General features: G+C 48.9%; 1 protein-coding gene across 1 annotated transcript; it reads left to right on the forward strand.

The window, feature by feature from the left end:
• The first annotated feature begins 15092 nt into the window (after positions 1-15092).
• CLPSL2 (colipase like 2) lies at positions 15093-17436 on the forward strand. The gene is made up of 3 exons (XM_088831431.1): positions 15093-15176; positions 15904-16026; positions 17341-17436. The coding sequence occupies exons 1-3, from the start codon at positions 15093-15095 to the stop codon at positions 17434-17436; spliced, it is 303 nt and encodes a 100-aa protein (XP_088687557.1).
• Positions 17437-25266: the final 7830 nt, after the last annotated feature.

A 25266-nucleotide genomic window follows, 5' to 3' on the forward strand; every position in this document is an offset into this window, starting at 1 on the left:
CATGCTCCTGAGAGGTCAGCTCGGGGGTGGAGGGGCAGGAAAAGTGACTTGCTCAAGGTCACATGACTAGTCTGGGGCAGAAATAGGACTGGAACCTCCTAATTTTTACTGGACTGTTTCTTTCATATTCCTTGGCTTGAGCCCCGTGAGAGGAGACCATGGATTCTAAGCCAGAGTCTGTGGCAGTTGAGAAAGACCTCAATGCTTCTGGATTTTAGAGGCCAGTTTAGGACTGAACTACGAGCAAATTTGTCCCCACTGTTTCCCTGACCCAAGACCCCATCACTTGAGTGGATGGATGGTGGTTGGATGGGTATAGGTTAGGATATGCTGATCAGAGAGCCAGGGTTTTTTTTAATGTTTTATTATGAAAACTTGCAAAACATGTGGGAAAGTAGACACCTTTGTGGACACTCGTCCAGGCTCAGCAACCATTGATGCAAGATTGATTTCATTTTATCCACCTACTTTTCCACCAAGAGAGCCAGGTCTTACTAAGGGACCATCCTTGTCACCATCTCCCCAAGTTTGATCACCATCTCTGGGTTAACAGTCACTACCAGGTCTGAATCACCAGCTCTCCTCTTTCGCCTGAGCTCAGGACTTAGCTGCTCCTCCCTGCTACTTGGCTACAGTACAGTCACCCCAATGGAACTTGTCAAATGCCAACATCATCCTACCCACCTCTCTGCCAGCTCCACCATGTTCCCATGTCACCAGCAAGGTATGGGGAGTCACCTTAAATTCTCTTCCGCATCACATGCTCCAATTCCCACTGCTTTACTCTCCCCCACGGCAGGACTTCTGGAAAGTCATTTTCCTGTTTCCGTCCTCCATCCTCCAGCCCTACACACTGCAAACTAATCTTTGAATCCCACACCGGGACTTACCTGGCAGTGCAGTGGTTAAGACTCTGTGCTTCCACTGCAGGAGGCATGGGTTTGATCCCTGGTCAGGGAACTAAGATCCCACGTGCGATGTGGCATGGCCAAAAAATTAAAAAAAAAAAAAAATCAAAACCCCACATGGCACCTTCCTCAAAAACCTTGAGAGGTTTCCCACCACCAAAGTGAACTTTTCTCAGCCCCAAAGCCAAGTCACCTGATCTGACAAGTACAAGTGTACCTACGTGAAAAGCAGACAGGATTTTGTCCTGGAAGGTTTGGTCACTGGAGCCCTTTGCTACACAATAGCACCAAATTAATTCGGTTTGCATTTAAGGCCCTTCAGCATCTGTTCATCCTGCCTGCCACTAGCCAAGCATGTCAACACTCTTCACTAGTCAAATTGGAGCAAACAAGTCACAGCTGACCTAATCCTGTCATGTTTAGTCTTGCCCCTGAGGTTTTGATGCAAACTTCTCCCTGCCTACAGGGCTTGTCTTCCTGCATTCCCTGCATGGGCTGTGTCCCCATGACCTGTGCTAGTCTAGAGTTTTCTTCAACAGTAGAAGCCCCCGCTTTTGGGGGCTTCCAGCAGCACTTCTCATCTGAGTCTCTCATGTGGCATTTGACAAATTAAAGCTCGGGTCTTATAAATTTTGTTCTTTTTGCAGTAGGTCCTATCTGACTGCTTATAAAAGCCTTGAAGGAAAAGCCTGCTCTGGGCAGGCACATGATAACAATTGGCTGATGGTAATGAAAGAGCTGGCAGTGGACAGTGACATGGGGTGTGCTGTGTTGGTTATTGGTTGCTGCGTAACAAATTATGGCAAAACTTAGTGTATCAGTCTGGGTCCAATCAAGAGAGAGAAACCACACCATAATTTGAACAGGGAGATTTAAAAATAATTGTTAGTCCAATCCCCTCTTATAAGAAATAAAGAATTGGTTAGTTAGGAGTAAATGGACTTCCCTTGTAGCTCTGTTGGTAAAGAATCTGCCTGCAGTGCAGGAGACCAGAGTTCAATCCCTGGGTTGGGAAGATCCCCTGGAGAAGGAAATGACAACCCACTCATGGACAGAGGAGCCTGGTGGGCTGCAGTCCATGGGGTCGCAAAGAGTCGGGCACAACTGAGCGACTAACAGGAGTAAAGTGAAAGTGTTGGTCACTTAGTCGTATCTGACTCTTTGTGACCCCATGGACTGTAGCCCCCCAGACTCCTCTGTCCATGGAATTCTCCAGGCAAGAATACTGGCAAGAATACTGGAGTGGGTAGCCATACCCTTCTCTAGGAAATCTTCTCAACCCAGGGATCAAACCCCCGTCTCCTGCATCCCAGGTGGATTATTTACTATCTGAGCCACCAGGGAAGCCCAGTAAAGAGTAAGTGAAAGTGAAGGTTGCTCAGTCGTGTCCGACTCTTTGCGACCCCATGGACTATACAGTCCATGGAATTCTCCAGGCCAGAATACCGGAGTGGGTAGCCTTTCCCTTCTCCAGGGGATCTTCCCGACCCAGGGATCGAACCCAGGTCTTCTGCATTGCAGATGGATTCTTTACCATCTGAGCCACAAGGGAAGCCCAGTAAGGAGTAAAGAGAACTCTAAATACATGAACAGCAGACACAGCAGCAGCCCTTGTGCCCAAGACTAAGGTGGAAACAGAGCATTCCAGGAAGTGATACCTGCCTCCTACCTCAAGGTTGAAATCTAGATACTGTTGAAGAGAACAGTCTGTGGCTTGCCAGATAGCAGAAAGGTCACGTTGGTGTCATGCCAGGGGCACTTGCAGAAGTCTGCCTTCTTAGATGCCAGGGAGAGCTCTTCTCAGGGATGTGTCGAGCCAAAGGCACTCAACCCACAACAAAACCGCCTGGGCAGGGTACAGGAGCCCCCGTGTACCGAAGGAGCATGGTGCCAGAGGACCCGTCAGTGCCGCAGGAACCTCCGGCTGGAGAAGCCACATGCACAGTAGGTACCGGATGCTGGAGAAGCTGCAGGAGGTGGAGGCACTCTGCTGACACTGCTGCCCAAGAGGCAGCACTGGGAGGACCTGCTGGTTACTGGGTTTTGCTGGCTGTTCCAGGACCTGGGCACTGGTGAAGCCGTTCGCACTAAAGGAATCTGCCGATCAAGTACGCTAGAACAGGGAAGCGGAAATCTTTTCTTCCTGCCCTGTCTTTCCAGTTCTTTTCCTCTTTACAATTTAAAACTTCGATAAGAGCTTCTTATCTCTCGGAGGAATTTGGGAGCCATCTTGACTTGGTGCTTCTGATTCAGTCAAGTTGTTCTTGAGGTCAAGTTACATTGGCCAGGATTGCAGTCATCTGAAGACTTGACTGGGGCTGGAGGGTGACTTCCAAGAGGCCCACTCATGTGGCTGGCAAGTTGGTGCTGGAAGCTGGCATGAGGTCTCAGTATGTCTACACATGGGCATCTTCACTTGAGCATCCTCGTGACATAGAAGCTGGCTTCTCCTAGAGTGAATCATCCAAGAGAGAACAGGGCAAAAGCTGCTGTGCCTTGTCTGGCCTAACTTCAGAAGTCATACATTATCACTTTCACCACCTTCTATTTGTTAGAAGTGAGTCTCCAGGTCCAGTTCACATTCAAGACAAGGGGAGTTAGGTGCTACCTTTGAAGAATGTCAAACACTTTGTGAGCATTTAAAAGCCATCACAGGGTGACCTAACAGAAGGAAATCCAAAAAGAATGGATATATGTATATGTATAGCTGATTCATTTTCTGTACAGCAGAAACTAATACATTATTAAGCAACTATATGCCAATAAAAAAAAGAAAAAACCTGCCACAGGTGGCAACAATCAACAAGGACTAGGGAATTCCCTGGCAGTCCAATGGTTAGGATGTAGTGCTTTCACTGCCATGAAAGTGAATATGTTAGTGGCTTAGTCATGTCTGACTCTTTGCAACCCCATGGACTATAGCCTGCCAGGCTCCTCTATCCATGGGATATCTCCAGGCAAGAATACTGGAGTGGGTTGCCATTCTCTTCTCCAGGGGATCTTCCAGACCCAGGAATTGAACCCAGGTCTCCTCCATTGCAGGCAGATTCTTTATCGTCTGAGAAATCTGAGTTCACTGCCATGGTCTGGGTTCAGTCCCTGAGATCTGAGAAGTAAGGTCCCACAAGCTGCGAGGTGCCACAAAAAAAAGACAAAACAAAAATCAACAAGGACTAATCTGCACTCAGCAGCTCGATGTGCCTGTTTTCCCTCTGGGAGGGTCTCTGCCAAAGAGAAGAAGTTCACACCAACGGTTGCCACCCTGTCTATCCCATCCCTCAGTCTGACTTCCAGCTGGTTAGCTTGTTTCCCTACTTGCAGAGTTATTTTATCTTTGGGCAATTATTTCTCCAAAGAAGCACCTCTTTCCATCTTTTCAATTGATTCTAAGAAGACTTCAGAGAAGATATGGGTTTGAATGAGATCTGGAGAGAGGGAAGAGCTTTCCAGGGTGGGAAACTATTACACTTGAAATTTTACCAAAAGGGAAATCAGAGTTTCCTCTGATGGAATTACGAGATGGGCTGGTGCTGGTAGATGGTATTTGGCCAGGCAGACTGCCAATTACTCCTGTAACTGATTTCCTGAAGGAGATGTGTGACAGACAGAGATGAGGTAATGCCAAACCCCACTGGATTGCTTCCAGCAGGATCCCAACACAGGGTCTCAAGCAAACAGGGCTGGAGTCCTCGGCTTTATCTTAAGACTTAAAACAGAGCCTCTCTTCTCTAAACTCACATGTAACCATTGCTGTTGTGTAATTTTCTCCCCTTGAATATGAGAACTGGACCTGGTGACTTGCATCTTACCAATAGGATATGGCTGTCAGGCTGCACCTTGCAGGCCTGCAACTCTTGTGATTGCCTAGCCTCACAAGTGAAGAAAGAACTTGGAGACAGTAACAGAGAGATAGGGCATCTTACATGTGTGAAACAAAAGGTCCTGGAGCAACATCCCACCATTATGGCAGAGACCAGGCAGAACACGACAGCCATCTTCACTCCTTGGGGGAAGAATGAGGCAACTAGTTATAGGGGGATTGATGTCAGGTTGACTCATCAGTTAGTTACCAGGGAAAGCATCAGCTGGGGCATGACCCTCATAGCCACTCAGATTAACGACCATCACAAGAAAGGTATTTCCCTTAATGAACTAGCAGGTGGAGCCCCTCTGGCTGAGGGATTAGATCAGCCACTAGCTGGTGCAGGGGGCAAGCATGTTCTTGTAAGTAGGGTGCAGGTGAAACAGGGTCTGGTTGAGCAGGAGATGTACAGAGAGCAAGAGAACAGCCATCTTGAGTGGCCTGATCATGCAGTGGCCAAGTGAGGAACTGTTGCTTTAAAGATCAGATTACAGGGACTTCCCTGGTGGTATAGTGACAAACTCCGTGCTCCCAATGCAGGGGGCCTGGGTTTGATCCCTGATCAGGGAACTAGATCCCACATGCCAAAACTAAGAGTTTGCATGCCGCACTAAAGATCCTGTGTGTCACAACAAAGATTGAAGATCCCACATGCCACAGCCAAAAATATTATTAGATTACAAAACACTGTGACTTCCATCTTGCTTCCATTCTCCTTTTGCTTTCACTGGTTTGTGCTGATGAAGCCAATGGCTGTGTTGTGAGCTATCCTATGGAAAGGACAGCCAACAGCCTGTGAAGAACTGAAGCTGTTGGTCTAACGACCCGCAACGCACTGAAATCTGCCAACCACCACCTGTGTAAACTTGGAAGTAGCTCCACTCCCAGTGGAGTCTGAAGGTGACTGCATCCCTTGCTGACACCTTGATGGCAACCTGTGAAGAGAGCCAGAGCCAGGGGACCCAGCCAAGTTGTGACTGCGTTCCTGACACACAGAAATCTGTGAAGTAATAAATGATGTGTTAAGCCACTAATTTTGGGGGTAATTCATTATGCAACAGTAAGTAACGAATGCAACAAGCGACTCTTCCAAGGGTCTTGTCACTGGTTCATTCCTTCCACTCAAGGATGAGAGCAAAAATCACCAATACCACTCTCAAGTATGAGACTTTCAATGCCCGTGACCCCTGCCCACCAATAACTATGGCCATTCAAATGTCCTGGAACACAACACAGTTTACTTTGAGAGAAAAAAGAAGTGGGTAGAGAGAGTTTTTACCCTCCATGATACCTGCTTCCATGGAGCCAAAGGGTGAACCAAAATGCCACCCTGGAAGGTCCCTTTTTTCTTAAGGAGCTGTCCTCCCTTCCTCCTAACCCTTTCCTAACCCCAGAGATTCTCAGTCACTGGCATCTTACAACACCTCGTTTCCTTGAGCTGGGTCGAGGACTCCCGTAGCTGAAACTAAATAGTGCCTGTCTTTCTTTAAAGTAGGAGGGAAAAGTGAAAAGGTATTTTTTTCACCTAAATGTTTGGCACCTGCTATAGCTTATCTGCCGACGAGTAACAGATTTCAGAATGAATGAGCAAGGAGCAAACAAATAGTAATAGAAAAACATAGAAATGTGATTTCTTAAAGTAGTTTACAAGTCATTGTTCAAGATACAGTGACCTAGACACATACACTAGAGTAAAAGGAGGGAGGGAAGGCAGAGAAAGAGAGCCGAGTTCATGAACTTGGGTCCCATCTCTGGCATTTCCTGGTGTTCTAGAGAGCACCGAGGCCACCAGGGTGTCGAAGCTGCCAGAGCGAGTGTGGGAACCTCCGCTACTTCCAAGGCAGTGAACTGGTTCCCAAGATCTGACCTCTGGATGGAACCTCAGAGAAAATTCCCCAAGGCTGGGGGCACCATCATTGGAAACGGGGGGAGGAGGTGCTCAGTAACGGAGGCCGTCTCCTAAGACTAGAAACCGTCAAGGTTAACTGCCCAGCTCCAGTGTCATACTCTGGGCACATGGCTGGCAAACATTTTTTATTTCCAAGGGTTGTATGTAAATTGTGAGCCACCGTGTCCCAACTTTGTTGGTCTAGTTTGACAAAGAATGACAAAGGGAAATGAATCATTGGAGGGCCTCTCCACTCTCATATCACTCTGGGTATTTGTATTCTGGGAGGTGGCGGGTGCTGGAGTCAAATGTGAGTCCAGGAGACAGGACACAGAATGGAGATTGCACGGTTAAGAAGATTAGACAGGGCTCTGTGAGTATAACGTACGGAATTAGAAAGCATACCCCCTGGCAAATACACACACACACACACACACACATACACATATACACACACATACTTTAGACTGCATGTCTGATTTTTACCCGGGCACATGTCTTCCTAGAGTAGCTACTACATTTCCCAGTTTTTCTTGCAGCTAGGATCAGTCATGTAACCATGACTAGCTGATGGAATGGAGAGTATTAAAGCAAGCAGTCAGGCCCTCCCACACCCACCCTCATCCTTCACTTCATACCTGAAATATGAACAGGTTATAAGGCAATCTTTGACCAGGCTGATGACGAGAATGACTATAGATGCCAGAACAGTGAAACTAAAGCAACCTGGACCGCTAAGACCATGAGACCCCATTTTCGCCTTGGACTGCATATCCTTGGGATGTTATGGGCAAGAGAAATAAACTTCTGTCTTATAGTAAGCCATTGGTTCTGTGGTTTCTTTTGCTGCAGCCAAACCTATTTGTATATCCTACAGCTCTGTCTTGGTAAATGAAATTCTGCTATTAGTAATTTACTTGTTTCATAATTTTCTTATTAGACAAATATTTTTCAAGCTTTGAGTCCTCTTTCTGTATCCTCTTAAATAGGAACTGGCAGGTGAGCACAGAGCTGGGTACCAGGGATGGGAGCAAGTTGGGTCCATCAAAGAGTAAACTCATCTATCTGCCCATCTTTCCTAGAATCATCTTTTTTTAAAAAAATTTTTTTTTGGCCAAGCCACATGGCATATGGGATCTTAGTTCCCTGACCAGGGATTGAACCACTGGACTACCAGGAAATTCTCTCCCAGGACCATTTTTTGCCTTGGTTTCCACAAATGGCAGTTATCATCATCTGTCTGTGAAGCAACTGTTTGTAGAGAGGGGAACTATGATTGCCATGGAAACTGAGAAGGGGATGAGCAAGTTCAAATGACCAATGCCTGAAAGAGGACAGAGCTCCTAATCAGCAGCTCCTGGACCCCGGGCATTAGTTCAGTAAAGACTGACAATGGCACAGAGCAGAGGGAGCATTCTCTCTGGACTGTTGCTGGAAGGAAATGACAAGGGAGCAGGAAGTGGAAGCTCACCTTTCCGAGAGTGGGTGTGCAAGTTGGTGAGGGAGAAGATTGTGAGGCACGGGATTTCCCTAACAAATTCCCAGAAGAGGGAAAAACCCCTGATCAATGGAGATGTGATTTAAATTTAAAAAAATAAGACATGTTAAATATGTATGAAAGAGAAGCAGGGAGTTCCCTGGTGCTCCAGTGGTTAGAACTCTGTGCTTTCACTGCCAAGGGCATGGGTTCAATCCCTGGTCAGGGAACTAATATAATCTAAGCTGCATGACATGGCCAAAAAATGAGAGAGAAGCACAGGAATAAAAAGCATAGGTTGACATTCAAAGTGATCTGTAGCTGTAAACAGTAACATTTTCCTTCTTTTAGGCCCCTGACAGGTAGAGCAAATACAGGCAATACTTTTTGATGGCAGTCTCCTGATTCTGAGAGCACAGCTAAGGTGTGTGTTTCCTGGGTCCCACAGTCACAGCAATGGCCTCCTGACTCCCATCCTGCTAATGGTGGCAGAGTTGGTAGCTTCCTTGGCAGCTCAGTTTTTAAATAAATTTTATTCCAGGAAGTTTAGCCTAGATTCTACCCCTCAAACCCTTTTGTTGACTTTATAAGCCCTCAGTTACTATATTATATCCCTTTCTGCTTAAAACAGGCACAGTGGTGTCTGTTGTCTGCAACTGAACTCTGATGATGAAGTGCCTGACATAGAGTAAGTGTCGCTAAAATGTTTGTTGAATGAATGAGTGACTGGGCAATGGAGGCTGCCAAGGTATCTACAGTGGGTTGGGCAGTCAAACTAGTTGGACTCAGTACAGACATAAGTGGGCAATGAAATCAATTTAGAATTCTGATCGATATTTTTAATTTTTTTTATTTTTTAAACTTCTAATTTTGTATGGGGTATAGCCAATTAACAAACAATATTTTTATATTTTCAGTTTCATATGAACAGTTAAGGGAGTCAGCCATACATATGCATGTACCCATTCTCCCCCAAACTCCCCTCCCATCCAGGTTCCCACATAACTGAGCAGTTCCATGTGCTATACTATGTGCTGTAGTCCTTGTTGGTTATCCATTTTAAATATAGCAGTGTATACGTGTCCATCTCAAACTCCCTGTCACTTCTCCCATCCTTCCCCCCAGCAACGATAAGTTTCTAATTGACATTCTGAAAAGATGAAATAGAGTGGAAAATCTCATAGCAGATCACATATAGTAAATGTTAGTATTCCTTTGGGAACCTTGCTTCATACACATATACACATGTTACATATATGTGTACACACACACACATACACACACACTGTGCAGTGATAGTAATCCAAATATTCAACAACCAACATGACAGAGTCAGTCAGTTGGAATGGATGCCAACAATATCTACTAGTTCTCTGAATACCAGTATAAAAAGTATCTTTGTAGTAAAAAAAAAATGATTGAAACCCAGTGGTCTATGGAACATACCTTACAGCTTGGGGGGGTAGGAGGCAGTGGGCACATGTTTCTGAGGACCCTTCCGTAGGCACTGCCCCTGGCTAGAGGAACTTAACCATGATGGATTTCTGCATCTGGAGGCACAGCAATCTTCCTGCCCACCGGCATCCATTCCCATCCCAATCCTCCATCTCCATGCCTCTGGGAACCTGCTCTGACCAGGCCTCACAAAGTCCCACCAGTAACAATCCCTGGCCCCCTGGGCACACTGCTTGACCCAGCTGCAGCCAGTTGAGTCGTCTAGGGTTTTGTATAATGGGTGCTGAGGGGAATGTCTTGGGGCTTTACACAGCTTTGCCCACCCTCCTGCCACTGTCCAGAGAGGCAGCCACCCTCCCAAGAGACACACAGACTGAGGCCCCCACAATGCTAAAGCCAAGAAGGAGACACCTAATATCAGGGAGTGTGCCTCTGGGCCCCTGGGGCCAGCCTCACACAGTTGCTGGCCCAATGCTGGTCCTTTGATTTTTATTTTTAAAACAAGTTAGTCTTGCATTTCTTTGAGGTGTAGCTAAAGGAGTTGTGATTACATCATGGCTCCTTGAGGAGGTCAGAGACACTCTTTGCCCAAACGACTAAGTACAGTTGTGGCTCAGAGGCTCCACTGAGTCAGAGAAGGATGAAGCTCCCATCTGCATGGGCAGTGCGGGCTGGGTGCCGGGTCAGGCCACCCCTCCATCACCTGAAGCTGCAGGGAGATCTCTGAGGAACCTCGTCATGAACATTTCCCCCGAACACAGAGGTTGTGGGGGGCCCTCTCTGGCCCCTCCGAGGAAGCCTCCGTCATAGGCTGACCTGTCGAGATGCTCCTGCGGATGGAGAGCAATGCAGTAGCACACGGGCCACCAGGTGTGACTGCCCACCTCTGTCCTCCAGGCAGACGCCTCGGGGTCCAAGAGCTGGCTACGCATGGAGGAGGCAAGGCTGTGGTCAGCTCTATCCTCTCCCTCCAGGCCTGTCTTCCTCCCCCACTGAGCTGACAGCCCCTCCCCAGGACCAGTCTGTCCCGGGAAGAAATAAGATGGGAGCTGTGTGTGTGAGAGAGAGAGACGACCTGAGGATGGATGTGAGGTACCCTCCCTCAGGACTGGGCCTCTTGCTCTCTCAGGAGACCGCTTCTGTCTTCACAGAGCAGCAGAGAAACCCCACCTCATGAAACCCCTGGACCCCAGGCTTGGTCCGACTCCAACACGGCCACCACCAGCCCAGATTTCCACTGAGGAGTCACCAAAACTGGGGTTATTCCCAAGGTCCCCCAAGTTCCCTTGAGCGCTGACCACCCCCGATTCCACCCTGCATCCTCTGTAAGCAGAGAGCCAGCCTGTCCCCTACTCACCTCCAAACCTGTGTCCCTCTGGACTCCTGCTTGTATGTTTAGCTTGGCCAAGTCTCGCAGCTTGTGGGATCTTAGTTCCCTAACCAGGGCCCCAGCCGTGAAAGTACCAAGTCTAGTCACTGGACCGCCAGGGAACTGGACCCCTGCTTGCAAGCCTTTACTCTCAGCCTGCCCAAATCTTGGTCCCCCTTCAAGCCCTCATGAAAGAGCACTGTCCCCGGCTGCAGGCTTTCCTGCCTGTCCCGGGCATCCTGTGAAGGACCCCGACGCCTCCACCCCTGCACCCATGGACACCACCTGACCTCTTCCCCAGGAAGCCTTGGCTGTCCTCTCTCTACTTCCGAGGCTCTTTCCAGCCTCTGTTCATCATTCTCCTCAGACTCCCTTGAGCATTCCTTCAGGAATGAGTAGAGAAATGGGTGATTTTTTTTTAACCTAGGGCAGTTTTCACCAGATTTCTATTTTGGATTTCCCAGATTGATTAAAAACTCCAAAAATTTTGAGAAACTGACAGAATTTGTGTATATATATAGATAGATAGATAGATATAGATATATCTAATATATTGGCCAAGAAACAACATGGAAAACCAAATAAAATTACTGCTACTGCTACTGCTAAGTCATTTCAGTCGTGTCCGACTCTGTGCAACCCCATAGACGGCAGCCCACCAGGCTCCCCCGTCCCTGGGATTCTCCAGGCAAGAACACTGGAGTGGGTTGCCATTTCCTTCTCCAATGTGTGAAAGTGAAAAGTGAAAGTGAAGTCGCTCAGTCGTGTCCGACTTGTAGCGACCCCATGGACTGCAGCCTACCAGGCTCCTCCATCCATGGGATTTTCCAGGCAAGAGTACTGGAGTGTCTTGCCATTGCCTTCTCCGAAAAAAAACTACTAGTATTGTCTTATTTTCCATTGTTTCATAACCATTTCTTAGCCATTGGAAGGCTAAGAAAGCAGGAAGGATGTAATTTCAGAATAAAGAATGGTTCTTTAAATATGTTTAACGACAAGAACAAAAACCACATTGCCCCAATTTTCCCCATTTTGCTGTAGATCAGTGAGAATATTGTTATGGAGACCAACAGGTGGATGCAGGGACGGAGAAGAGGCGGGAGGGCGTCTGAGGATGGAAGAATGGATGGGGAGGGGGAGGCGGGCTGCTCGCGGGGGTGGGAGAACAGAGGACCATCAGCCAGGCCCTTCCTGCCCCCTTCTCCTCATATGAGACTGGGCTGCAAAGGTTTGGGTCCTGGCCAAAGGGCAGAGCTGGAGCCGCTCTCACAGGTCAGGTGTCTCAGGGACCCTAGTAATCGGGTGCCCAGCCCCTCACACTGCACATGTGTCTTGGATTTGTGCCGGCTGGATCTGGGAAACAAGCCATGGGTACAAAAGAAAGAGCTCAGGACTTGGAGTCAGGAGCCCGGGTCCAGATCTGGCGCTGCTGAGTCACCTGGGGAAGTCCCTTCTGTCTCTAGGCTGCCGTTTCTTCACCTTAAAATGGAGCCACTAGTGGGACTTCCCTAGTGGTTCAGACTCCACTGCAGGGGGTGCAGGTTCAATCCCTGGCCAGGGAACTAAGATCCCACATGCCGTGAGGCACGGCCAAACAAAATAATAATTTCTAAAAATGAAGGCTCTATCAACTAGACTTCAAAAAAATTAAAAAAGAAAAACCCCCCAAAGTTTCTGAACCAGTCTCTGAGGTTAATGCAGTCCTGTGCCTTAAATTTTTTTTTTTTCTTTTTGTAGAGAATTTAGAATTTCAGGGGCTTACCTCCCCCTCGGGGCCTTCAATAAGCCTCTCTGAGGTTCCTGGACCTCCGCTCAAGAATTCCAACCTGCCAATCCTGACACACAGTCACTGGTCTCTTGCCCCCAGATCAGCCCCTTTCCTGAGCAGAGACACTATTTACCCATTATCAGCCACTCACAAGGCAGGGCCAAACACCTCAGGGAAGTAGGTGACTCCACACGAAGAATTATTATACCCTGGAGCTCCTCTTGGGTTCACAGTGAGCTTTACAGACAAGAAACAAAGGATAAGAGAAATTCCTTTAGGGGACAAAGGCTTCTGGCTGCTCACAGCAGCGGGGCATGGGAGAGCGTGACCTCAGGAGCTAGAAGGCCCTGGGTTGATATCTCACCCTGTGACTTAACTGTTATTTGGGTAAATTATTTTACCTTGAGCCTTTGGGTTCCTCACCTGTAAAACAGGCAGCATAAAATGATAGTAGACGCTAACGCTTCTAGGACTTGGATTTCCCAGCCTCCCTTGCAGAAGGTCGGGGTCACGTGACTTGTGGCCAACCGGCTGTGCGTGGAAGAGGCAGCTGTCGGGCCTGCTCGAGGCATTGAGGTGTCCATGTACCTTCTCCTCCTCTCTCTCCCTTCCTCCATAAGGACCTTGGGGGCCAGTCTTCCAGATGATGTGGCTATGAGATGGAAGAGAGTCTTCCTGCCCCATATCAAAATTTACATGACCGACAAGTAACGCATGATTGTGCCAAGCCACTGAAATTTCAAGAGTTCTCTGTTATGACAGACTGTGGTAATTACCACGACTGACCCAGGGAGGGCTGACAGATCTTGGACACAAACCCCTCTGAGGACAGAGGGGGCCCTTCTTCTTAAAGAAAAGACCTAAACCCTCTATAACAGTCAACTCACATTGCCACAGCAAAACACCGTAGTCTGGCCGAGACGACAGACGTTCATCTCTCACCCTCTGGAGGCTAAAAATCCAGGTTAAGGGTGGTCCTGGATTCTCTTTATGGCTGGCAGACAGCGGCCTTCTCACGGGGTCCTCACATGGCAGAGAGAAAGAGACAGTAAGCTCTCTGGGGTCCCTTCCCATGCGGGTGCTAATCCCATCCTGAGGGGACCCTCATGGCTTCATCTAACCCTGATTATGTCCCAAAGGCCCCACCCCCAAATCTCATCACACTGGGGGATAGGATGTCAACTTATGAACTTGGGGGAGGGGGGAACAACTCGGTCTATGGCACCCCATCAAGTCAGGGCTCCTCAGATCTTAAGGGCCAAATTTTACATATACATACATTTTTTAAATTTTATTATATTTATTTACTTTTGTCTGTGCTGAGCCTTCCTTGCTGCGCGCAGTCTTTCTCTAGTTGCAGAGAGTGGGGGCTACTCTCTAGCGGTGGCGCCTGAGCGTCTCACTATGGTGACTTCTCTTGTTGCAGAGCACAGGCTCTAGAGAGCCAGTTCAGCGGTTGTGGTGCCCGGGTTTAGTAGGTGCCCTGCAGCACATGGGATCTTCCCCAAGCGGGGATCGAACCTGTGACTGTGCATTGGTAGGTGGATTCTTAACCACTGGACACTGGGGAAATCCAAGAGCCAAAATTTAAAAGCAGAGAGGCAGCCCAGGGTGAGATGAGGTGGGAGTTTCATCCAGAGGAAGAGATGAAGCAAGTGTGCCTCCCCCACGGCCCAGGATTGCTGCCTGAACCTCTCCCCAAAGAAACCTCCTTTTCCTTCCCAGTCTTCCAATCCTCCATCCTGCCCTCATACCAAGGTGGCTAAGGCACATACGATTCACAGATTCTTAGACAGTTCATCGACTTCTTAGAACTGGGAGACCTCTAGGTCTTAGAGGTCATCTTCTCTTGGCTCCTGATTCTTACAGACCACACATCTGGGCCTGGAGAGGGTATGGGAAACACCAGAGGTCCAGGCTGGCTTGTCCAAAACATAGGGTAGGCCGGGAGGTAGTTTGGTGCAGCAAAGGCAGAGAGAGGGTCCGAATATCAAGAAGCCAGCTGTTTTCATTTCACCATATAAATTTTGCATAATTTTGCAAGATAAAGTCTTAGTTTACAGTTTTTACTTATAAGTATTACACACGGAAGGCTCCAGGGCCCCGAAAATCCGATCATCTGGCCTGTCAAAGCCTGAATCAGGGTCTCCTTCCATCCTTTCCACCGGCCGGGAGCTTCCTGGGTGCTAGAAAGGGTTTCCGCGGGGTTTGGCCTCGGCTCCCGAGCAGCCTGTGACCATTAACTTCCTCACCCTCCGCCTCCAGCCCAGGGCGGCTGCGGGGGAACCGGTCACGAGGCCGCCAAGGGGTTTCTCCCACCGCCCCTCGGCTCCACGGAGCCGCCGCACCTCTGCCTCCCAAGCCTATGGCCTTGGCCATCGCGCTCCTCGCGGGAGTCCTGCTCCCCTGCTGGGGAGAGTTCGCGCTCTTTAAAAAGGGGTCTACAAAGGTGAGCCAAGAGACACTTTGAACCTTCTAGCCAAGGGTGGTGGCCGGGGCATCACTCTCCATCTAGAAGGGGCCAGTTGGGCTTGGAGAGAGAAGTGGGGGGACGGGGCGGGGGTGGGGGTGTGGGGGAGAGGACAACCCCCTATAGGGGATTTCTTCTCAGGCTGGAAGCTTGGTGTGCTCCCATAGGACTTCAAAGCCCTTGCTTCACCTCCCTAGTGGCTCTGGAGGTAAAAGAAAGTGGCCTTAAAACCAGCAGCATCCTTTCCCTCCCCGTCCCCTCCCCTGCCTAGCCCCCTCCCCTCTCCCCTCTCTGGGACACTCAGTCCTGCCCCCAGTCACGCCTTGCACACCTGCCCTCACGCTGCCCCTCTCCGTGCCCTAGGCATGCAACTCTTTCCTCCTTTTCCTTCCTCGTCTTTCTCTCCAACCCATTCCCTGTCCCTTCCCCATCCCCCACTAAAGTGTGATGGGGAGTATTTGGTCCTTCAACACTGTATTTGGTCCTTTGGGACCCACAGAGGTGAGGGGGTCCCCCAGGAAAGATGAAGCAAAAGGAAAAGTCCTAACTTCCCCCTTCCTCTCCCCTCCTCCTCTGAATGCCGTGGGGGTAAACTTCTTTAGGACTTCTCTTTCTGGATCCATGGGACTTTGGCAGTGTCAGGGGACCCCACCCCCCACAAACACACACAGCCAGAGAGCTGGTGACTTAGGGCTTGTCCCCACAGGCAAATGGGGCTAGGTGCTCCCACCACTCTGAGTGTTTCAGTGACTGCTGTCTCGTCAACTTGGACTCCGGTGGTGCCTTCTGTGCCCCTCGGGCCAGAATAATCATGACGTGCTTGCCCCAGGTGAGACCCTGCCCCTGCTGATATGTAGGGTGGGGACGGTTCAAAAACCCCGCATGGCTGCACCTGCTTTTTTCACCCTTTGCCTGAAGCATCCTTTCCCCCTTCTCCACCTGGCAAACTCCTGATCATTCTACAATGCAACTCCAGGCGCCTCCTCCAAGAATCCTTCCCTCCTATGAACTCGCATACCCTCGGGACCCACACCCTCAGCAGAGCATGTATCTCCCTGATTTGCCTGCCTTCTGTCTGCCTCCACCACTGGTCAGAGCTCTGCAAGAGCATGATTAAAGCATATTCACTTTTGAACCCCCAACCCCCCAGCTTAGTGCCTACACATAGTAGTTGCTCAACAAACATTTATTGCATGAATGAGTATCTCTGCCCTAACATCACTGCAGCAAAGCAGGTGGGAAAATACCTCCCACACTGCCGCAATGACCGAATTTCTTGAGAGGAGCTGCCCAGGCAGGTCGACGGTTTGGGGATTGGACTTGAATTTAAACCCTGGCTTTACCAACCCCTGTCTTTGTGACCTTAGACAGATCATTTCTGCTCTCTGAGCCTTAGTTTCCTCAACTGTAAAATGGGGCTAAGGTACCCACCCAACCAGCTTGTTGGGAAAAGTATGTGATCCTGGCAATGACGGTGCTCAGTGAAGCATGGTTGTTATCAGCTGGGGGAAATGCAGGGAGCAGAACACAGTACGTCTTGTTCTTGCTTGCCTTTTTTCTGGCCCTGGGCCCAAACCTTTCTAGGGAGGCTGGGCTCAGTCTCCATCTCTCTGTCTGGAGAACTGCCAGTGCTCAGGGAGACAGCCAGGTCCCTCCTGTGGCAAACTCTACAGCTGAAGTAGCCAGAGGGTCTTTTCATTATGGGCACTTAATCTACTTCATTTTGTTTAATTCCCTCAATGACAAATGGGGTTACTATTATTTCCTTAAAAAAAATTATTTGTTTGACTGCACTAGGTCTAAAGATCTCGGCATGGGGGAATATTTAGTTCTAGTATGGGAACTCTTAGCTGCAGCATTTGGGATCTAGTTCCCTGACCAGGGATCTGGGCCCCTGCATTGGGAGCTCAGAGTCTTAGCCACTGGACCACCAGGGAAGTCCCTTATTATTCCCATTTGACAGATGAGGGAACTAAGACAAAGAAGCTTCCCTAAGGTCACAATGTTATAAGCTGTAGAGCTGTCAGACCTCAAGTCTGTCTCACTCCATCACTTGGGCTCTTGCTTCTGCTCCCCAAGAAGTTTAAGCCTCCTTCTTCCCTGCTCCTTGGTGGCTGTCAACTCTCTCACCCATTTTCTGCAGACCAGGAGTGCCATCAACATCGTATGTCCCTGCCAAGTAGGCCTGAGCTGCATACACAAGGTCCCAGGCTGTAGCCGTCGGTGCCATTTGATTTAGAGGAGGATGCAGTCTGGTCACTAGCACCCTCCTCCCCACCCCTCCTTGAGGGGCCTCATCTTGCTCAAAAGACATTAAAGTCACTTCCTGGCTCTGGCCTCTGTCTGTGCTTCCTGGGAGAGGGAACCGGATAGGGATTGTTCTGAAAGAAGAGACGTGATAGAGCTTCCCATGGTTTGGCCCTGTCTGGAAGCCTGGTGGTCTCAGGGGGAAACTGTGGGAAGAGAGTGGGCTTGTGGGGGTGTAGTTGCTGGGGGAGGGCAAAGGGATGGATTGGAATTTGGGGATTAGTAGATGCAAACTATTATGTATTGAATGAATAAGCAACAAGGTCCTACTGTATAGCTCAGGAAACTCTCCTGTGATAAACCATAATGGAAAAGAATATAAACGAAGAATGGATATGATGTATAGCTGTATCACTTTGCTGGGCACCAGAAATTAACACGGCATTGTACATCAACTACACTTCAATCAAATAAATGTTTAAAAATAGAAAGAAACTGAGGCTCAGGGAGCTACATGACTTACCCAAGTCTCACCATGGGGTATTTTCTGTTGCAAGTATCCAAAAAATAAAACAATTGCAACTGGTCTGGATGCTGAGGGAATTCATTGGTGGCCAGAACTGGAAGTGCAGTAGCAGGTTGGCCTCGGGTCTGGTTGAATCCAGTAGCTTCATGGCCCTCTGGCTGGATTCCTTCCCAGTAGCTGTAAAAGTTCCAGGTGTCAGGTAATAATAACAGTTAAGATTTATCCGGCACTTACTATGTTCCAGACACTGCAATGTGTTTTCTTATCTGTATCAACTCATCTTACTGTCACAACAAAGTTATAGTAGGTACTATAATTATCCCTAGTTTAAGAATAGGGCGTTGAGGCTCAAAGTATCCTTCTTAAAGGTTCCGAGTAGGGGTGGGGGTGGGGCTGGAACCCAGGCTGTCTTGCTCCACAGGGCAGGGTCTTAACCACAAATCCACCTCACATATGGAGCAATCATGCTCCCCAGAGAAAGGAACCCTCTGTGTCACAATTCCCAGCAAACATCCTAAGACTGAATCTAGTGGATCAGTCTGCTTAGCCTGCATACTCAGCCCTGACCCACTCTCCTGGGTCAGACTGGAACGCTGAGTCTCTACTCAACCCCAGTCCAGTCTGCCTGGGGGTCACCTTGCCCTGGACCCACTCACCACTCCTCATTTGACATAATCACAGTGTAATTCAGAGATCCTTTGCCTCTTCTCGAGATCATACATTTCTTTTTCTCCTATCTCATTATATCTCAATCATTCCCCTCATGTCACCAACATATTTTTAAAAACAGCAATGACTTGCTACTATGTATAAAATAGACAACTAAGGAGGACCTACTGTATAACACAAGGAACTCAACTCAGTGCTCTGTGGTGACCTCAATAGGAAGGAAATCCAAAAAAGAGGGGATATACATATATATATATATATATACACATATAGCTGATTCACTTTGCTGCATAGTAGAATCTAACACAATGTTGTAAAGCAATTATTCTCCAATAAAAATTTAAAAAAAACACAGTAGTGACTGCCTAATTTTATTTTATATGTGGACCATATCTGCTTAACTATTTCCCTATGAGAAGACAATAAGATCATTTCCAAGTCCAAACTATGTTCTGTAGGACACAACTTTATGGCTGCAAAAGCAAAATCCTATTCTAACGATGGCTTCAGCAAGGTGGATGCTTTCTCTCTCACCTGGTGGTTGGGGGGAGGCTGGCTGGAGGCTCTGCTGGGAGAGATCATGCACGCCCCCACCTCCTTCCACCTTCTTGCTCAGTCATCTGCTGCTCTGTTTCCTTCTATTTTTCCCCTTGATTTTTTTACAACATGGCACACATAGAAACATCATATTGATATAGCACCTTGGCATAAGAGTAGAAGGGTCTTGGGGCCCTAAAGAGGCTCTCCTGAGGGCAGAAGGCATCCACATCTCCAGACACACTAGTTGGGAAGCTCTGCCCCAGGTTGCGTCTTTCCTTCTGCTAGGTCCACTTTCCTGTTAGACGAAAGGGGGTAGAGGGGCAGCAGGGAGCTCACCCTTCCTAAAAGGGCAGCAGGAATTACTTTCACTTATACCCTACTAGGCAGAAATTGGTGAGCCACTACTTCACCTGGTGGCTCAGATGGTAAAGAATCTGCCTGCAGTGTGGGAGACCTGGGTTCGACCTCTGGGTCAGGAAGATGCCCTGGAGAAGGAAATGGCAATCCACTCCAGCATTCTTGCCTGGAAAACTCCATGGACAGAGGAGCCTGGCTGACTACAGTCCGTGGAGTCACAAAGAGTCAGACAAGACTGAGCAACTAACATGTTCACTTTCAGGCAAAAGTTAGTCACACGGCTGCAGCTAGCTGCAAGGGAAGCTGGGAAATGTAATTTTCATCTGGACATCCGTGTGTCCAGCTAAAGCTTGGGGGGTTCTGTTACTAAAGGACAAAAGGAGAATGTATAGTGGGAGCAATTTGCTGTCACAAAAGCCTAACTCCCAGGACCCAGAGCTAATGACTGTTAGGCAGCTCTAATCAGGTTGTTTTGTTGTTGATTTGTAGGAGTTCTTCGTATATTTTGGATTGTCACTCCTTATTGGACATATCATTTGCAAATATCTTCTCCCATTTTCAGTACATTGTCTTTTCATTTTTTTTGATGATTTCCTTTGCTGTGCATAAGTTTTTATCTGCTATAGTCCCATTTGTTTATTTTTGCTTTTGTTTCCCTTGCCTGAAGAGTCACAGCTATTAATAGAAAGATACTGCAAAGACCAATGCAAAGACTTGTCTATGTTTTCTTCTAGAATTTTATGGTTTCAGGTAGAATTTTATGGTTTCCTCCTTTGGGGGAGGGGCATGCTGCGTGGCTTGGAGGATCTTAGTTCCCTGACCAGGAAAGGAACTCACGCCCCTTACAGGGGAAGCATGGAGTCCTAACTGATAGATGGCTAGGGAAGTCCCAAGGAAGACTCCATTTTTGATTGGCCAATGATGTCTTCTGGGCCTTCGCACCCCTTCTGCCCCACATCTAGGCCAGCCAATAGTAGCCCCCGTCCATCCCTCAGTGCTGGTGGGAGATGGAAACTATACAAACCTCAGCCTGCTTGGGGGACCCTCACCCTGGCCCCATCTCCTAGCTGCAGTAATAGTCAAAGTCGCCCACCCCTTCATCCTTACCACTCAGACCCCCTTGCACCTGCCCTGCTGTCCCCAGAAAGGTCCATTATCTGAGTAATAAACCTTCCCATTCTGTTTTCATATGTGTGACATCATCCATTCCAACATCCAAACCAGTTCTGGGTGGGGGTTGACTTCATCCTCCAAGAGGCACCCAGAAAACCTGGATCGCTCAATTGCTTTTCAGAAACTATGACTTCAAGTTCTCCAGTTCTCTTTCCCTGCCACGGCTGGGTGACCAGGGGACGCTCTGTGCCTGGGAGAGGCCTGAATTGCTAAGTCACCACATGGAGGATGGTGGCCCTGGAGAATGTCCTGATTCACAGCTGACCTTGCACAAGCAAGAAACCCACTTGTGTTGTGTTAAGCCTCTATGCCTCCTGGGTGGTTCGTTTCCACAGCATTTCCTCACCTGCCATGATTATTGTATATTAGGATGTCTCTTGCCCCACTGCCCGCAGCGTTACCACCTGTTTCCACTCTGAAGACTCAGGCACTTTGTTCTGATTATCTGCCGCCAGACCCACTCACAGTTCGTGTGTTCTGAGCTCGTAATCCTCGTGCTCACCGAGAAGGCCTACAAAAATGTGTTCAGGTGACCGCACTTTCACAGGAGAGGGAGTTACTGAAATTCTCATTGAAGGTCTCTGGAGGAAGGGAGTGGAAAGATAAAAACCAGAGTCTAATCTTCTGTTATTTAATAGCTTTGTGACTTTGGGAGGTTTGGCAACTTCCCTGGGCCTTAGTCAACTCATCTGTGAAACAAATATTCATAATGCTATTTGTTAACAAAAATATACAATCAGATAGGATGAGAGAGTCTTTTGAAATCGTTCTGAGACCTTCTAACTGTATAGATAATGACAACAGCTTCTATTGATTGGGTGCCTACTCTATGCATAGTAAAATCAGTTCAGTTCAGTTCAGTTCAGTCGCTCAGTCGTGTCCGACTCTCCGCGACCCCATGAATCACAGCACGCCAGGCCTCCCTGTCCATCACCAACTCCCGGAGTTCACTCAAACCCATGTCCACAGAGTCGGTGATGCCATCCAGCCATCTCATTCTCTGTTGTCCCCTTCTCCTCCCGCCCCCAACCTTTCCCAGCATCAGAATCTTTTCCAGTGAGTCAACTTGTCGCATGAGGTAGCCAAAAGTATTGCAGTTTCAGCTTTAGCATCAGTCCTTCCAATGAACACCCAGGATTGATCTCCTTTAGAATGGACTGGAGGGATATACCTGCTATTTATTTTTTTTATTTTTTTTTTTTGTAGAAGAGCAGTTTATTTAGCACCTGTCTGGACTCCGCAGTTGCCTCCAGAGGCTGAGTGCACAGGCTTTGGCTATCTTTTATAAAGCATGGGATTCTGGGTCCTAGTGACTTTCCCGCCTAAGCAGTGTGGCTGACCCAATAAGCAGGCCAGTTCTCAGAAGCAGAGGTGGTGAGCATAGCAATGAACTTAAGCAACTGTTTTTTTTTTCTCTTCACTATGAACACAGGAGTGCATCTTATCTTTTTGAGTAATTGTTTTGTCTGGGTATGTGCCCAGGAGTTGGACTGCTGGATCATATGCTGGAGTTGGAACCCCCATACTGTTTTCCGTAGTGGCTGCACTAATTTACATTCTCAACAGTGGTAAGAAAGCTCTTTTCTTGGTGTTTGGAAGTTTTGAGGGTTACCTTGATGAGTCAGAAAAGCGTGGCACTTAGTAAGGCAGCCTCCAGTCAGCTAGTGGTGGCCTCTAGAATCCCTTATACTTGATGGCAGGCGAAGGGGGTCTTGATTTCCACCGACTTTCCAAAGGTTAGCGCTTCCCTGGTGACTCAGCTGGTAAAGAATCCATCTGGAATCCAAGGACCCCCGTCAGGGCATCAAAGCCCCTTAGAAAGACTCTGACCTCAAGGTCTCCAGCCGGGTCACTGACAGTCCTCTGGGAAGCAGAAACAATTCGGACTTCCAACGGAACTGGGTTGAGAGAGAGGCAGTGGGTCGTAGAGAGCTGAAGACCAACGTGAGCGCTCGGGCTGAGGGAGGAGCCCGGGGGCCAGATTGGCCAATGAGTTTGGGCCACCTCCCCGGGCCCCGCCGGGCGAGGGTCCCTCCACCAACGTGCAGCACTGTGAACCTAGAGTAACATTCTCCACCATGTGCTCGATCCCGAAAGCCCTGCTATTTAATTTAAGCATTGCATCATTCCTGTGATGTACTGTTATTATGTCCCATTTTGCAGATGGGGAAACTGAGGTTCAAAGAGGTTAAGAAGTCTGCCAAAAGCACACAGCCAGTAGATAGCAGAGCTATCTGAATCCAGATCTATCTTGCTGGTGCCAGAGCCCAAGCACATGGACTGGCTACTCTGTCAGCAGCAAGACAAGCACAGCGAACGGTCCAGGAAGCAGCAGTGGCTCTTGGGGAACATCTGCTTCATCCCCATTGCTTAGTCCTCTGTCCCTTTGGTCTGGGAGCTGGCACTGTTGGCTTCTCCCTCTCACGCCCAGGACTGGGCATTCATACCTCATTACCTGCCCTCCAGGCCTCAGTCACGTGGAAGATGCAGGGCTTTTAGCTGGAACATAGAGGCGGCTGCTCCTGGTCTTCCACTTCCTCCTCTCCTTTTTATTCCTCCTCACTGGGGAGGAAATCAAAAGTTTGGGAGGGAACCTAGAGGGTACACTATCTACCACCATCCTAAGACTCTGTTTGGGAAGGGTGGGTAGACCCAGAGGCTTATGTGGGCGAAAGCCGTAAGTTAGGGGGCAGCAGGGAGTGCTGGTGTTTGGGGGGACGAAGAAAGCCCATCTGGATCATGAGAGCCCTACTGGGGCACCGCTGATGGTCTTACAGAGGTGAACACAACAGAGCACTCCTTTCCCAAGCTCTCTCACGTCTGGTAAGAGACACAGACGTTCGTTTCCCCTCACGTTTTATTGAACACTTGGTACATATAAAGGATTTTGCTAGGTGCTAGCGATAGATCTGTGAACAAGACCCAAAAATCCTTGCCCTGGGAGAGCTGACATTCTATTGTAGGGGGTAAATAAGTAAAATATTCATATATTCCACGTGATCAACATCTGAGGACAAAAAAAAGAGAAGATAAGGAAGGGGCTTCAGGAGTTGTGGTGTGAGGAGAGGGTATTCAGGGAAGACCTTACTAACAATGGGAAATTTAAGCAAAGATCTAAAGGGAGTGAATGAGGATTAGTCACTCAGTTGTGTCCGACTCTCTGAGACTTCATGGACTGTAGCCTGCCAGGCACCTCTGTCCATGGGATTCTTCAGGCAAGAATACTGGAGTGGGTCACCATTTCCTTCTCCAGGGGAATCTTCCCAACCCAGGGATCAAACCATGCTGCAGGCAGATTCTTTACTATCTGAGCCACCAGGCCTTTCCTAAAGGGAGCCAGGCAGGCCGGAGAAGGAGTTGCCCAGGTGGAGGAACAGCCAGGGCAAAAGTCTAGAGGAGGTACCTTGGCTGGCATATTCAGGAACACCAAAGAGGATTGAGAGAGAATGGAAATATTAGGAGAAGAGGTTAGAGAGGTCGAAGGAACATTACAGTATTCTCCTTTAGTCAGCAGTTCTGCTTTCAGCACCAACTGTGTGTGAGGACTTAAGTCCTAGTGGTAAGAGATAGAACCATGAACACGAGTGCAAAAATCACTGCCCTCCTGGAGTTGAGGGGGGATAGAAAAATTTAAAAACAGGATAAAGAAGATAAATTCAGAGAGTCATATATACTGTGAACATGGCAAACCCAGGCAATGGGCCTGCTCCGGCTGGGTGTCCGAGAGGGCCGCAGCCTGGGGCAGGAGAGGGAAGCAGCCAGACAGGGCTCCCGGGGCAGGGCACGTGGAGCAGGGCAGGCAGTTTTTGGTTTTGTTCCCAGCTGGAACCCCAGGGCCTGCACACAGTAGGCTCTCAGTATTTGCTCCTTGAAAGACTACTGACGTTGTCAGACAGAGGGCTGATGGATGGCAATGATAGATAATGTCATCAGCCCCGGCCCTGGGGACCGCTGGCGTGTGAGAGTGTGCACGTTTGGGGGTGCGGGTGCCAATTTTGTGCTGCAGGCAGGTGGGTCTGGCCCACTCTCCCATGCACCAGAGGAGAAGCTACATATTTGGGGGACACTGTGGACAAACCTTCCAAAACTGCTTAGTCCCCTCTAGGTACAAGTCAGGTCCCGCAGACTTGTGTCCCCTGAACCCCATCCACACAGACGCCCCTGGGGCCTTAGAGACTGCCCAGCCTGGCGGGTGGGGAGGGGGTGGTGTGGGAGAAGGAGGCAGGCCAGGCTGTTTCCCCGCAGGACATGGGGGAGATTTGCTTCCAGAAGAAGAGGTGCAAGAGCGGGGGCTCTCGCCGGCCTGCTGAGAACTGCTAGTTGCACTGCACCGTAAGGGGTCCGAGGGCAGGACATGTACCCAGGGGTGGGTGTTGGGGCCTCAGGGGACCTGAGGGGGAGAGACCCACGGAAGGCGGAACTGGAGCACACCCAGGGACCAGGGGAAGGAGGGAGGGGTAGGTGGGCGGAAATGACCCGGGAATTCTCTGTTGGGGGAGACTTTGGACAGACCCAAGGTGGGTCCCCCGCATCAAGGCTGTGGAATCCTGGATGGTG

Source organism: Moschus berezovskii, chromosome 23 (assembly GCF_049115385.1).
Source record: "Moschus berezovskii isolate FMDL1 chromosome 23, NW_MosBer_1.0, whole genome shotgun sequence".
Taxonomy (NCBI): Eukaryota; Metazoa; Chordata; class Mammalia; order Artiodactyla; family Moschidae; genus Moschus; species Moschus berezovskii.

Excerpts from the sequence above, each read along its gene's own strand:
- CLPSL2 (XM_088831431.1), top strand. The coding sequence starts at position 15,093 with ATGGCCTTGGCCATCGCGCTCCTCGCGGGAGTCCTGCTCCCCTGCTGG. Across the intron at positions 15,177-15,903 it reads TTAAAAAGGGGTCTACAAAG|GCAAATGGGGCTAGGTGCTC; the intron begins GTGAGCCAAGAG and ends TTGTCCCCACAG. Across the intron at positions 16,027-17,340 it reads TCATGACGTGCTTGCCCCAG|ACCAGGAGTGCCATCAACAT; the intron begins GTGAGACCCTGC and ends CATTTTCTGCAG.